The 12,761-nt window shown below is 37.7% G+C and overlaps 1 protein-coding gene across 2 annotated transcripts in view; it reads left to right on the forward strand.

Moving 5' to 3' along the window:
- LOC124804726 (tyrosine-protein kinase Btk29A) overlaps positions 1 to 12,761 on the forward strand; it is a 374,204-nt gene that overhangs the window by 324,541 nt on the left and 36,902 nt on the right. For both annotated transcript variants that reach the window (XM_047265010.1, XM_047265009.1), the window contains exons 3-6: positions 6,952 to 7,035; positions 7,608 to 7,672; positions 10,887 to 10,952; positions 11,262 to 11,390. In XM_047265010.1, the coding sequence (XP_047120966.1) occupies positions 6,952 to 7,035; positions 7,608 to 7,672; positions 10,887 to 10,952; positions 11,262 to 11,390 (344 nt within the window). The remainder of the gene's footprint in view (positions 1 to 6,951; positions 7,036 to 7,607; positions 7,673 to 10,886; positions 10,953 to 11,261; positions 11,391 to 12,761) is intronic.

A 12,761-nucleotide genomic window follows, 5' to 3' on the forward strand; every position in this document is an offset into this window, starting at 1 on the left:
TTCGTCACAATTTTTTTGTCACCAGACTACCGGTTTCGGTGTGTAATGACTATCTTCAGATCTGCTTTATAGAAACATGTCCAACAACAGATTTGAAATGGTCATTATAGATCGAAACCGACAGTCTGATGACAAAAAAATTGTGAACATAGACGTAAAGTAAAGGAAATTTATTCTATTTTCGGATCACTGTTTTATTTGTGACCATGTCGCAGCTTGTGAAAATGTAAATTCGTACTTAGGTACCGATCTTTATGATTGTTTATTTAAAAAAAAAACAAATTATTGTTTTCGTCATCTTCATGTATTTCACACGTCACAGAAACGTCCATAGAACGTGCACTTTTTTTAAAGACACTGCCAGGAATTTAAACCAGGCCACCCACATTGTCAGACGAGGATTCTACCACAGAGCCACGCAGCCCATCGAAAAATCGTTGCTGCTTTAAGATATTAAATACGCTCGGGAAACTTCAAAGTCGATTTTGATTGGTGCACCGAACCGCTGTGGGTGTCTGGTATTTGAGTTCTTATCTTCATGTGCCATAAATATAAAAGCATGCATAAATCCGACTGCACAATGGTCGTTTGTTAGCCAAATGTCCTGAAGTGAACGACATGGATATGCAATCTGTCTACTAACACAATTAAACAAATAAATAGATAAACTAAAAAAGTTTAATTTGTAGAACGTTACTTGTTTCACATGTTGTCTGAATGAGTGACTGAAGTAGGTCATTGTGTTCTGTTGTTTTTGACTAGATTTTTTAACGCTGGAGTGAATTTTTTCGGGATATTTGTGATTTAGTCACTTGTATATGCATTTCATAATACATTTTTGCATTTAGGGCGGGCATATTTTTCGCCTAAGATGTAACATCATTTTTTGACCACCCAAAAACACTAGGTCTAAAGATTAGGCAATGTATTACAGCGGCAAGTGTGCTGTGATCTATTACAGTTGCAAGACTTTTAACAAGTAAGTGACTAGCTAATCTTTTCACTCATATTTAGTAACCTTGACTCTTCCACGTTGATAACATCCTCAGAACTAGTGATGGGGAGCTCGTGAATGAGTCGTTCAAATGAACGCTTCACTCCATTGAAGTGTGAACTAACCACTCAATTTCAATGAACTGCTACTTCAAACTCTTCACAGATAACACACTCCACACTTCCTTCAAGTTCACTCACTCTCTTCCCCTCTCCCTCATCCCATTACATCGGCGTTACGTCACTCATTCTCCCTTCACTTCAGTCCCCCCTCTACTGCCTGTCGACGAATCGCGCGGCGTTTGTGGGAAACTATAGGTTTGCGATGGGTTGGGGAGGTGAGGGGCGATGGGAAGGCAGCGTCAGCTGCTTCCTGCAGTGCTGACATCATTACCCGTGACTGTTTGTGCAGTTCAGTTATACTTGGCGTCTACCGGAAGCCTACCGTTGGCAGCGCTTTCGGACAAATTAATATTACAGATACAAACGAAGAGGCTGGCTGTGTGAGCACGCACAGCCAACATGAAAATAAAAGTTTTGTTAATAACACTGAAAGAGGGATTTTACCCGAAATCGTATCAGTTACTACAGGTGACAGTTTACGTTTTGAATTTGGAGGGTTATATTATTCTCAACAAAATAAAATCTACAGGAAAACTTTTGAATAATTACTTAACGTAGATATATAGACTTTGTGACAGTGGTAAACATACTCACTCTACCTTGAATTAAATTTTAAAAGGAACATGAAATTGGACTGCATTTTGTTGGTAGCCCTAGTTTTTCAGTCCATGAATACAACAAATAATGTTTCACTTGGCTGATAAAGACTTTTTTGGGCGTTTCATGAAAAAATGTCGAGCAAGATTAAATGTAATACCTTCTTATGTGACAGGCTTCTCTGTTTATCTTTCCTTTGTCCCCTTCGACCACGCTCTATTTAAGTTAGCTCAGACGCTGTAAGAGCGTAAAACGTTGCGTGCACGTTACTGCATAGTTGGCCATCTGTTGGTAAAATTATGAAGTATTACGAACCTTTATTGTACGAGCAAGGCGAAGCGAGCGTAGCCGCGACTGAGCGGCGAACTGGGCAACTTCGCCAGGCTTCGTACTTCATGAATGAACTACTTCATTTGAACGCTTCAAGGCAAAGAGTGAAATGAATGAAGTAGTTCACGGGAATCAACGAGTTCGACCCATCTCTACTCAGAACTCCTCTTTCGCAGATGTTACGACCATTGTTGTGGAGTCGAGAAAAGAAGCATCGACAGAAAAGTGGGTTAGCTTTAAACTTTGAAAAAAAAATACAGCTCATTCAGTTTTGTACTGTCAAAAAATTCCGCTCCCTTCTAAGCTAGTATACCAACAAGGAGTAATAAAAGGAGTAGAAAATTCTAAGTTCTTAGGTGTGCATATTGATGAAAACTTAAGGTGGAAACAACATATCAGCTTCTGCTATTTTTGTCTTAGTTGTTAACTTGGGCTTATAGAATTCAGCGTTTGAACATATTTTGCCAATTTTTTTTATTAGTGATGTTTTACGGAATAATGTTCTGGGGGTAACTTCTCACTTAGGCACGAAGTGTTTATTAGACAAAATAAAGTAATTAGAATTATGTACAGGATTGATAGATGTACGTCTCGCAGGCATCCCCTTAAGCAGCTGGGAACATTAACCACAGCCTCACAGCACATTTATTCACTGACGAAATTTGTTATCAATAATCCATCCGAGTTTGAGAGGAACAGAGATATTCTCAATTGCAATAGTAGTAGGGAAAAAAAATCTTGTGCATAATCCAATAATGAGTCTGTCTTTGGCACGGAAGTAAGTATGCCGCCAAAAAACATTGTGTGTTTCCGTGTTTGTTCTGTTGACACGTTCCACGCCACAAAATTTATCGTAAACAAAATATATAAGGAACCGGTGGGTCTGTCAGCACAACTACATTAGTCTGGTGGGCGATAGAAGAATTATGTTGTTATTTTACGTCCACCCCAGATACTGAGTCTTGCCCAAACAATCTTACATGCTGCTTCAGTTTCTATCACAGTGGAATTGAATTCCTTGTCTACTGCGAGAAATACACCCCCCCCCCCCCCCCCCATTTCCCTATCCTTTCAATATACACTGCTGTCAGTTACAGGTAAGCCAGATTTTTGTACCTAGTATTATGTGAACTTCAGTGCTTTTCATGAGCGCTTCAAATTCTGGCACTTTACCAGCTTGGCAGTTTACCATTAGAATTTTAAAACTCTCACCTGTTGGAGGCATTTCTTTCAATCTTATGCTGACATTTCTGGGTTTCCTACAGCTATCATTATCTGGAATGGATGGAGAGTCGCCTAATCTAAAAAAAAAAAAAAAAAAAAAAAAAAAAAACCCTTGTGTGCACCCCACACGCAGTCAACCACTTGAGTAGCCGCCACTGATGTGTAGTGCACACGTGATCCATTTAGGGGGACCCTACAGTTCTCACCCCTATGGCGCAAGTCCGGGAAGTCACAGCTGAGCTTCAAAGTCTCTGGCTCAGTCTTTCCACTCGACTCAGAACCAAAGGGCCACGATCAGTTCTGAGGGCAATGAAACAAATTGTGAAATTAGTTGAAACTCCATGCACAAGGCTGGCCTTCTCAACCTTCTCTGCCAGTCACTGGAAAGACCCAAGTATGACCTCTGAAACCAGACGACAGACATCATTTGTTCCAACATGCGCCACAATCTGCAGTTGGTTGCACCCTGTTACATCAATGGCTGCTAGAATAGCCTCTTCAACAAGTTGAATGAGGGCCCCAGGCACACACACTGAGCGCACCTGGTGTCCTTTCCTGCCCCTTGCTGCCATTTTCCTAAGGAGTACCATCATTCGCCGTATATGTTTGAACTGCCAATGATTAATAGACCCACACCTTTTTGTGTTTGCCTCATCTTGACTCCAGACAGAACAAGTTTACTACAAACAGGTGAAATGAGTTCAAATGGCTCAGTTTCAGTGAAAGACAGCACCTCAAACATGTTGGTTGGGACGATTGGTACAACACCCTGAGACCTCTCTGGTCACCATTCACCCTGTAGATCTACCATTGATCTGTGAAGATACACTAGCATATTTGTTTTTAAATATTAGCATGTGTATATTCGTATTCTTGTTTTTCTGCCATGTTCAACATCATGGAAGATCTCCTCACTATGGATCAACCGGAAGGAAAAGTACATCTAATTTAATTTAAGCTGGTGTTAAAATTACATTTCTGTTATATAACATTTCTGCCATCTGTCGCAGCTATTTTGTTAATCCCAGACCTTGACAAGGGGTCTGCTTTGTTGCTTATGCAATGCATCAACCTATCCAATGTATGCCCTTCTCAGTTTGGAAGCAGATATTTACTTTTTTTAATAGCGTGAAAATATGCAATGATAATACAGGCAAGGTGGAAAATGGAATTGCATTTTAATAAAATTTTGGCTGTGGCATTCAGTATGAAAATACTTATTTAAATGCTGAAAAAATTCATAAAAATTGTTAAGTCATGTGGATTGACTTCATAAATATAAGCTTACAACCTTTATCAATAAATCTTCGTACATCCATATTTAAGCTGCATGAAGGTGAGACACAGCTTGTATAATTTTTATTAAAAATGAAATTCCTCCAGCTGTATTTAAGATTTTTTATTTACTTCACTACTAGTTTTGGCATTGCGTCAATGCCATCTTCAGGCCCGTACACTTTGCTGAAATCAGTTGTGTGTGGCTCAGTCTAGAAGTCTGCAGTGAGATCAACAGATGCTCCACCTAAGCACATGCTCTTATGAATGAGGTATGCAAGCAAAGTATTTGTCAGTCCTGTCAACACTGCACATATCACACACTCATTTCATACATGATACATTGTGTGTTGAAGAAATAGTATTTGTGCATAATAATGCAGGAGTCCTGAGTTCCTAAAACACATTATGCCATATCATGATATTTCCTTTCAAAAAATTTATATGCTTCTTTCACATAAAGGCTGAGAAATGGTTTTGTTTATGCACTCATCCCTCTACTGCACAATCAGCATATATCATCCCGAAGAAAAAATTCATAAGTCACTTACAATGCATCAGTACTTGTTCTGCTTAGTCTGCCAGAAAATACGAGACTTTTTTGAGTACATGATGTACAACTCCAATGTTTCGTATGTTTCATGATTTCTACTTGCTCTGTTGATGGCCTTGGTGTGCTCTGTTTTGCTCCTGCCACTGCCTTGGCAACCCAAAACTTAAGGTGAGACCACCATCCTTCAAGATTTGTGACACATTATATGTATTATTACAGAATTTTTCTGTCTCTCACTTTTCTTTCTTGCCATTTCTGCAGCATTCTTCTTCTACATTTCTCTTGTGTTCCTCATAGTTACAAGAAAGACATTCCCTCTCTTTTTCAAATTGTCTCTTTCTTGAAGGATACTGTTTTTAAATCTCAGTTTTCTTCAGTTATTTTTCTCCGTTTTTGCCATCTTTCTTGCTTAGATTTTTGAGAAATTAAGCAGCGTCTCCATATCTCAAAACCTGAATCACGTATGGCATCTTGGATATGACTGTTATTTCTTACACCCAGTGTAAAGAATTAGTCACTATCATAACATAAATATCACATTGCTGCCAAATTTGCCACTTCTTGTTCTGAAGCTTCACATCAGCTCAGAGTGAAATATTTATGATGCCCATTCAACAAAGTCAGAAGTAATAAATAATTGACATGCTATATGTACAAGGATGGAAAATAAATTAACTGAGTCCAATGACACAGTTTGGGGTGAGACAATGAGAAGTTAAGAGTGCTACCAAATGGATATTTGTTGTTGGCAACTGTGGCCATATTCTGTCACATACAAAATTTAATCTCATTCTTCATAATTGGGGCACATTGCTTCAAGATGGCTGCAGAACATCACACAAGCAGACATCACATAAAATACAGGTGTAAAAAAAAAAATCCAGAAATGTTTTGTGCTACACATGTAGTGTTCTATTATTTAAAACATGCAAAATTAATCAAGAGTAAGTAATAGGGAATACTTTTGTTTTTCTTAAAATTACCAAAACATAACTACTCTTTTACACTCCCAGTTATTATCAGTAGCCTAACAAACTTCAGATGAAAAAAAAAAAAACCTCTGGAACAAATCTAGCTTAAAATCAACACAAAAAGCCACTGTAGGTTACTCCTGTTATGTATACTAACAAGCTACTGTTCAAAAAGCTACTGTTACTCCTCTTTTACTTCTCACCTGCTGATTTTATCTAAATATCCAGACAAAGCATCTGTAAAACTTCATACAGACTAGTGTCAGCTGACTACATATACTAGAGTCAGGTCAAGATCTGTATAATACAAATGTTAGATTTAGATTCCAGAGTCCAAATATTCTGATATAATGCACAAAGAGTAACTAATGAGGTACGTTTAGTAAAGGTAACGGGAGTTGTGAATGTATGACTAGTTGTTTCGTAAGAACTGAGGTCTTTCCTCTTTTGTGTATCTTATAATTGTAGTTACTCAGTTTCACATTTATGCAGAATAATAAGCAGTTACTGATCCCTGTCATTGTCTACATGACATTATATGTAACAAAATGTTTTAATCATTTAATTGCACTGTTTGGAATCTAAGTATTATGCTGTGTTAGAATTTGATGCTCAAATCTCTCTTCTGCCTTCATTATGCTTCCACTGTATGGAACTACACTTATTACATTTAAATTCAATATGCTGTACTGAAATAAGTAACAACCTGAGAAATGTAACCCCACACTGAAATCATAGTAGACATTTTCTTGTGTACTGTATGCGATTCTTGTTTTCATGTTTTTCTAGTATTAATATGTGTAACTGATCCTTCATTTTGAAAATGTGTATATTTATCATCGCTATTGCAATCTTACATACCTTCATTTTTTTCCACTTTTACAGGAAAAGCTAATGATCCGGCCAAAGGTGGTGGTCGCTCTTTACCCATTCAAAGCAATTGAAGGTGGTGACATATCATTGGAGAAGGTGAAAAACATTAGCTTCTTTTTTTGTTATATATTCTAAAACTATACAAACCCCCCCTCCCCCCCTCTCTCTTTCTCTCTCGCTCTTTTTTCTGTTCCTGAGGATGGAATGCACAACTCATTACCATGCCATTTATTGAGCAAGATCAATTTCCTCTGTCATGCTGTAAAAATGTATAACAGAAACTACAGAGAACAAAATATTACACATATCATTCAGTGGTATCGTTAAGGATTCTTCTCCATTAAGCTGCTTGTGTTTGAAATTTTACAGCACTGCAACTGCTACTGATCACTTACAATATTCCTCAAACTGTACTGCCATGTATTGCTCTTTAAAACTGTAAATGAGTTTGAAAGTACTTGTAGTATCAAAAAATGTGATAGTACTTGTAATCTGATCATTTTAATGGGGATTTGATAGACAGAGATTCAACAGAATTGTGGTTGTCCTTGCTGTATTGTAGTTGAGCTGCCGTCTATATAGTTTGTACATATAAACTGTGTTCATTATGAAGTATCAAATGTATCTTGGAAATACTTAAATGGTTCTCTTTGCCTCCTGTTTTGCAGGGTGCTGAGTATGAGGTGCTTGACGATTCACAGGAACACTGGTGGAAGGTGAAAGACGAGCATGGGTTAGTCTCGTATTTTTATCTATCCCTTACCTCATAGTCTTTCATTTTTGCCTCCCCTTGGCCTCACAACATGTGGGTTCCTCTCAGGTTCTGTCTGAGTGACCTGTCCTTCATTTTTGATCTTCCCCAACCTATCCCTCAGGAAGAAACTATGAGTTCCAAAAGCTAGGTAGTGTATATACTTTTACATGTCTGTTGATAGTATTAAATAATTCACTCATTACAGGTAAGTCCTGGACAGCTATTCTATCTCAAAACTCAGTAGTTTAGAATAAATAAGTTTTCTTGCATGAATTTTCTGTTGATACAATAAACAGCCTTTCTGACATTCTGTCTGTTGCCTGTTCTGTCTGTGTGTTATTTGCAATCTTGCCTGACAACATTTACATCATTTGGTGATCTTTTTATGTTTTCAGTAATATTTTTCTTGTGTTTTGTATTTAGTGAACTTCTATTCTGTATTTAGCAACCTTTTTCCATGTTTATTGATCCTTATTAGCTGTTTAACGATTCTCTTTCAGTGTGTAAAAATATTTTTTTCTTTGTGTTTGGTGACCTTTTCACTTTGTTTGACAATACTTTTCCTTTATGTGGCATACTTTTATCAGTGTTATAAGATCTATTTTTTACCTGGTTATCTCTCTTCATTATTTGGCAATCCACTTGTTGAACAGTCTTCTTTCTCTGTTTGGCAATTGTTTCCCCACATTTATTGGCTTGTTTTATTGTTTGCCTACAGTTTTCTGCGCTTAGTAATCTTTTCCCATTGCGTTACTGTGTTACTTGCTATTTACTGTACATTTAACAACCATCTCTTGCTTCAATTTTACTGTCTATTTTCCCCAAGTTATTTCAGCAGACAATTTATCTATATTCAGGAACTGTTTACATTCTTTAGTTATTTGAAAATCTTTTTTACATCTTCAGTGACTTTCTTAATTGTTCATTAATTTTTTTTAATGTATTTAGTGGTCTTTTTTTCCTTTGGTATTCTTCATTTGGCAGTCTTTTGTTTGGTGATTTCCCCCCCCCCCCCCCCTCTCTCTCTCTCTCTCTCTCTCTCTCTCTCTCTGTCTGTCTGGCTGTGTGTGTGTGTGTGTGTGTGTGTGTGTGTGTGTGTGTGTGTGTGTGTGTCATTTTTTTTCTCATTTTTGTTTTTTGGCAAATGCTTTTATGTATTAAGTGATTTTCCTCCAATTGCCATCTTATCTGCCTTTTAGCACTCTTCAAGTATGTTTAAAGAGTCTCTCACTTGCCTGTTATTTTCCACACATTCTCGCAGCACTCATTTTGTCTATGTGCAAAAACCATTCATATTGCTACACTTCTGTTCCTCTTTTCATTGTAACCTTCGTAGGTCAAAGTATTTTCTTTTTTTCACTAGCCTTCTGGTTGTTCTGATATTCTTGAAGGCCACAACTGTTCATTTTACAAAACTGCAAGTGAACAGAAGGTTTGTTTGAAATATGGTATTGCAATAATGACATTGAAAGTGACAGTGGAAATTGTTGCATAAGCATGTACTGTATAAGTATTTTTTTAGACTAATAATCAATGGAAATAGTTTTACAGTTTCAAAAATATAATTGTGTATTTAACAGTAGAGTACATGAACTACATGTAGCACAGCATTAATTATACTGTATTAATACTTACATTATTGATCTCTCATTGTAAAATGACTTCTCACTTACTATTTAAAAATAACAAGTTAAACAGTGGTTGTTATCGAGTGGAAAGTTTGATAGTGAAAATCTTGAAGGTTTTATTTCTGAAATATTTTGAATAAAATTTTTAAGAGTGAGACTGCCATCACTTTCTGCAAATCAGTTGCTTATTGATTATATTCCCCAGATCAGCTAATATACACTATGCGATCAAAAGTATACGGACACCCCCAAAAACATACGTTTTTCATATTAGGTGCATTGTGCTGCCACCTACTGCCAGGTACTCCATATGAGCAACCTCAGTAGTCATTAGACATCGTGAGAGAGCAGAATGGGGAGCACTGCAGAATGGGGAGCACTGCAGAACTTAAGGGCTTCGAACGTGGTCAGGTGATTGGGTGTCACTTGTGTCATAGTCTGTACACGAGATTTCCCTAGGTCCACCCTTTCCAATGTGATAGTGAAGCGGAAATGTGAAGGGACATGTACAGCACAAAAGTGTACAGACCGACCTCTTCTGTTGACTGACAGAGACGGCTGACAGTTGGAGAGGGTTGTAAAGTGCAGTAGGCAGACATCTATCCAGACCATCACACAGGGATTCCAAACTGTATCAAGATCCACTGCAAGTATTATGAAAGTTAGGCGGGAGGTGAGAAAACTTGGATTTCATGGTCAAGCAGCCATTCATAAGCCATACATCAAGCCGGTAAATGCCAAACGACGCCTCACTTGGTGTAAGGAGCGTATACATTGGACTATTGAACAGTGGAAAAATGTTGTGTGGAGTGATGAATCATGGTACACAATGTGGCGATCCAGTGGCAGGGTGTGGGTATGGCGAATGCCCAGTGAACGTCATCTGCCAGCACTTAGTGCCAACAGTAAATTTCGGAGTTGGTGGTGTTATGGTGTGGTCGTGTTTTTCATGGAGGTGACTTGTTGTTTTGCGTGACACTATCACACCACAGGACTACATTGGTGTTTTAAGCACCCTCTTGCTTCCCACTGTTGAAGAGCAATTCGAGGATGACGAATGCATCTTTCAACATGATTGAGCACTTGTTCATAATGCAAGGCCTGTGGCGGAGTGGTTACTTGACAATAATGTCCCTTAATGGACTGGCTTGCACAGAGTCCTGACCTGAATCCTATAGAACACTTTTGGGATGTTTTGGAACGCTGATGTCGTGCCAGGCCTCACCGACCGACAACGATACCTCTCCTCAGTGCAGCACTCTGTGAAGAATGGGCTGCCATTCCCCAAGAAACCTTCCAACACCAGACTGAATGTATGCTTGTGAGAATGAAGCTGTCATCAAGGCTAAGGGTGGGCCACCACCGTATTGAATTCCAGCATTACCAATGGAGGGCACCATGAACTTGTAAGTTATTTTCCGTGAGGTGTCCGGATACTTTTGATCACACATTGTAGTTTCTAAATTCATCTGACACAAATTTCCAGAAGCATCCTACGTAGGAAAATGTATTCCAGGTACATTATCCAGGTAAAATCTAATAAACTTTTATTCATCTTATTCCAGGAACATAGGTTACATCCCTAGTAACTATGTGAAGGAGAAAGAATTACTGGGCCTTCAGAAATATGAGTAAGTTAAAATTCATTACTGAATCTTTCTGAAATACTGTGCTGTTACAGAGCAGTAACTACATTATGCAGATGGAAAATATCTGAAATGACGTAATTTCATAACCAACTGAATGGTTTATTTCATAGTTCTTTAGCATGGAACATAATATTTTTATGGTCTTTTTACTGTGGAGAGCCTAATAATAGTGTCAGTGGTATTAACCTAAATAAAGCTTTTTAAGTTAGGACAACTCAGATCTTTTTGCATTTGCCATCTTCTGTACGTTAGTTGTATTGTCTTTTACACTTTATGACAACTGTTTAACAGGTGGTATGTTGGAGACATGTCCAGGCAGAGAGCAGAGTCACTTCTGAAACAGGAAGACAAGGAAGGGTGCTTTGTGGTGCGAAATTCATCCACAAAGGGCCTCTACACACTCTCACTATATACCAAAGTGTAAGTCCCATCAGTTATGGTTTTCTGTAATTTTCAGTGCTGCCAACTTATTATTTGTGGCTCTTGTGTGTCCATTAATGCACAGAAAAATAGGATAGGATAGGAGCTACACAAAAGATAAAATTGTTTCAGTTTCAGTAAGAGTGTGACATCTTCATATTTGGTACTAAAATTCAACAGACCATCACCTTAAAAAAAATTGCTTTGACTGTTTTGCAGTAGCAGCAACTGCTCTAATACTCAAGTCATAATAATCTTGTTGCTTAGAAAGTAGTCACGACTCATGCAATACACACGTAGCTTTTGTCAGCATCAGTAATTATTTTTGAGGATCTTTTATATTATCATAGTATCTGTTAGCTTAATACAAGCAAAACACCCACATGTCGGTACACAAATGTGTTTAATTACGAGAAAACGGGGCAGTTAGTCAGCCATGACTTTTATCAAGGAACTGTCCCACCAGTTGCCTTTAAATCACTTAGGAAAATCACAGAGATGTGTAATTGGTTCAGTGACTTTTTGGGTAATAGGTCCCTGTACATTATGCCATAGTCAATGGTTAAGCAGATCCCTGACACAGCTTGCAGCACTATTGCCACCTTTCACCTGCAGAACACTAACCACCTTTCAACTGCAGAACACTAATGGCTGCAGGTGAAAACAGTAGCTGTCTACAGAGCTGTGACAGCACTAAGGCATAGCCATAGAGATGTTAACAAAATTACTTAATGTTGTTGGTTGAGGTAATCCTGTGAAGCTACTGTGCCCAGCATACTGCACCCGTCAGGGATCAACTTATGCTGATTCAGCTATAGATGGTGAATGTTCAACTGGAACAAAAGTGATCTCCAAGGAAGCCTGACAAGATCTCCAATGTTCACACTATACACAAACAATTTATTAGATAGGATCAAAAACTATAAAAGATTGTCTTCTAATAATGCAGTTATCTATTTATTTATTTAGCCATCTGATGTATTTCAGTTGATACATGTTGTATCATTACATATAGGCCTTGACATTTTGATTATACCACAACAATTTTCTAAAACTTGTGCATTTATGGCACCGATCACAGCATAATACTTTTATGGCTCTGTTCAGTGTAAATAGTCCTTTTTCACATATGTGACTGTTTCCCTTACATTGAAGTTTATATATATACATTTATCTCTGTTTTTTTTTTTTTTTTTAATTGAATGATGGTTACTTCTTATCACATTTTTGAGTTCTTCTTGCAATAATCAGTAAATTCATTTACAGAATAAAATGAATTTTTCTCCAGTATGTCTCTGTGCACTCAAAGGTATTAATGTTCTTTATTTTGCTGATGCTGTTTGGAAGGCAATTGAATAGGTACATTCCCAT

The sequence above is a fragment of the Schistocerca piceifrons genome, chromosome 7 (genome assembly GCF_021461385.2).
Source record: "Schistocerca piceifrons isolate TAMUIC-IGC-003096 chromosome 7, iqSchPice1.1, whole genome shotgun sequence".
NCBI classification, from domain to species: domain Eukaryota; kingdom Metazoa; phylum Arthropoda; class Insecta; order Orthoptera; family Acrididae; genus Schistocerca; species Schistocerca piceifrons.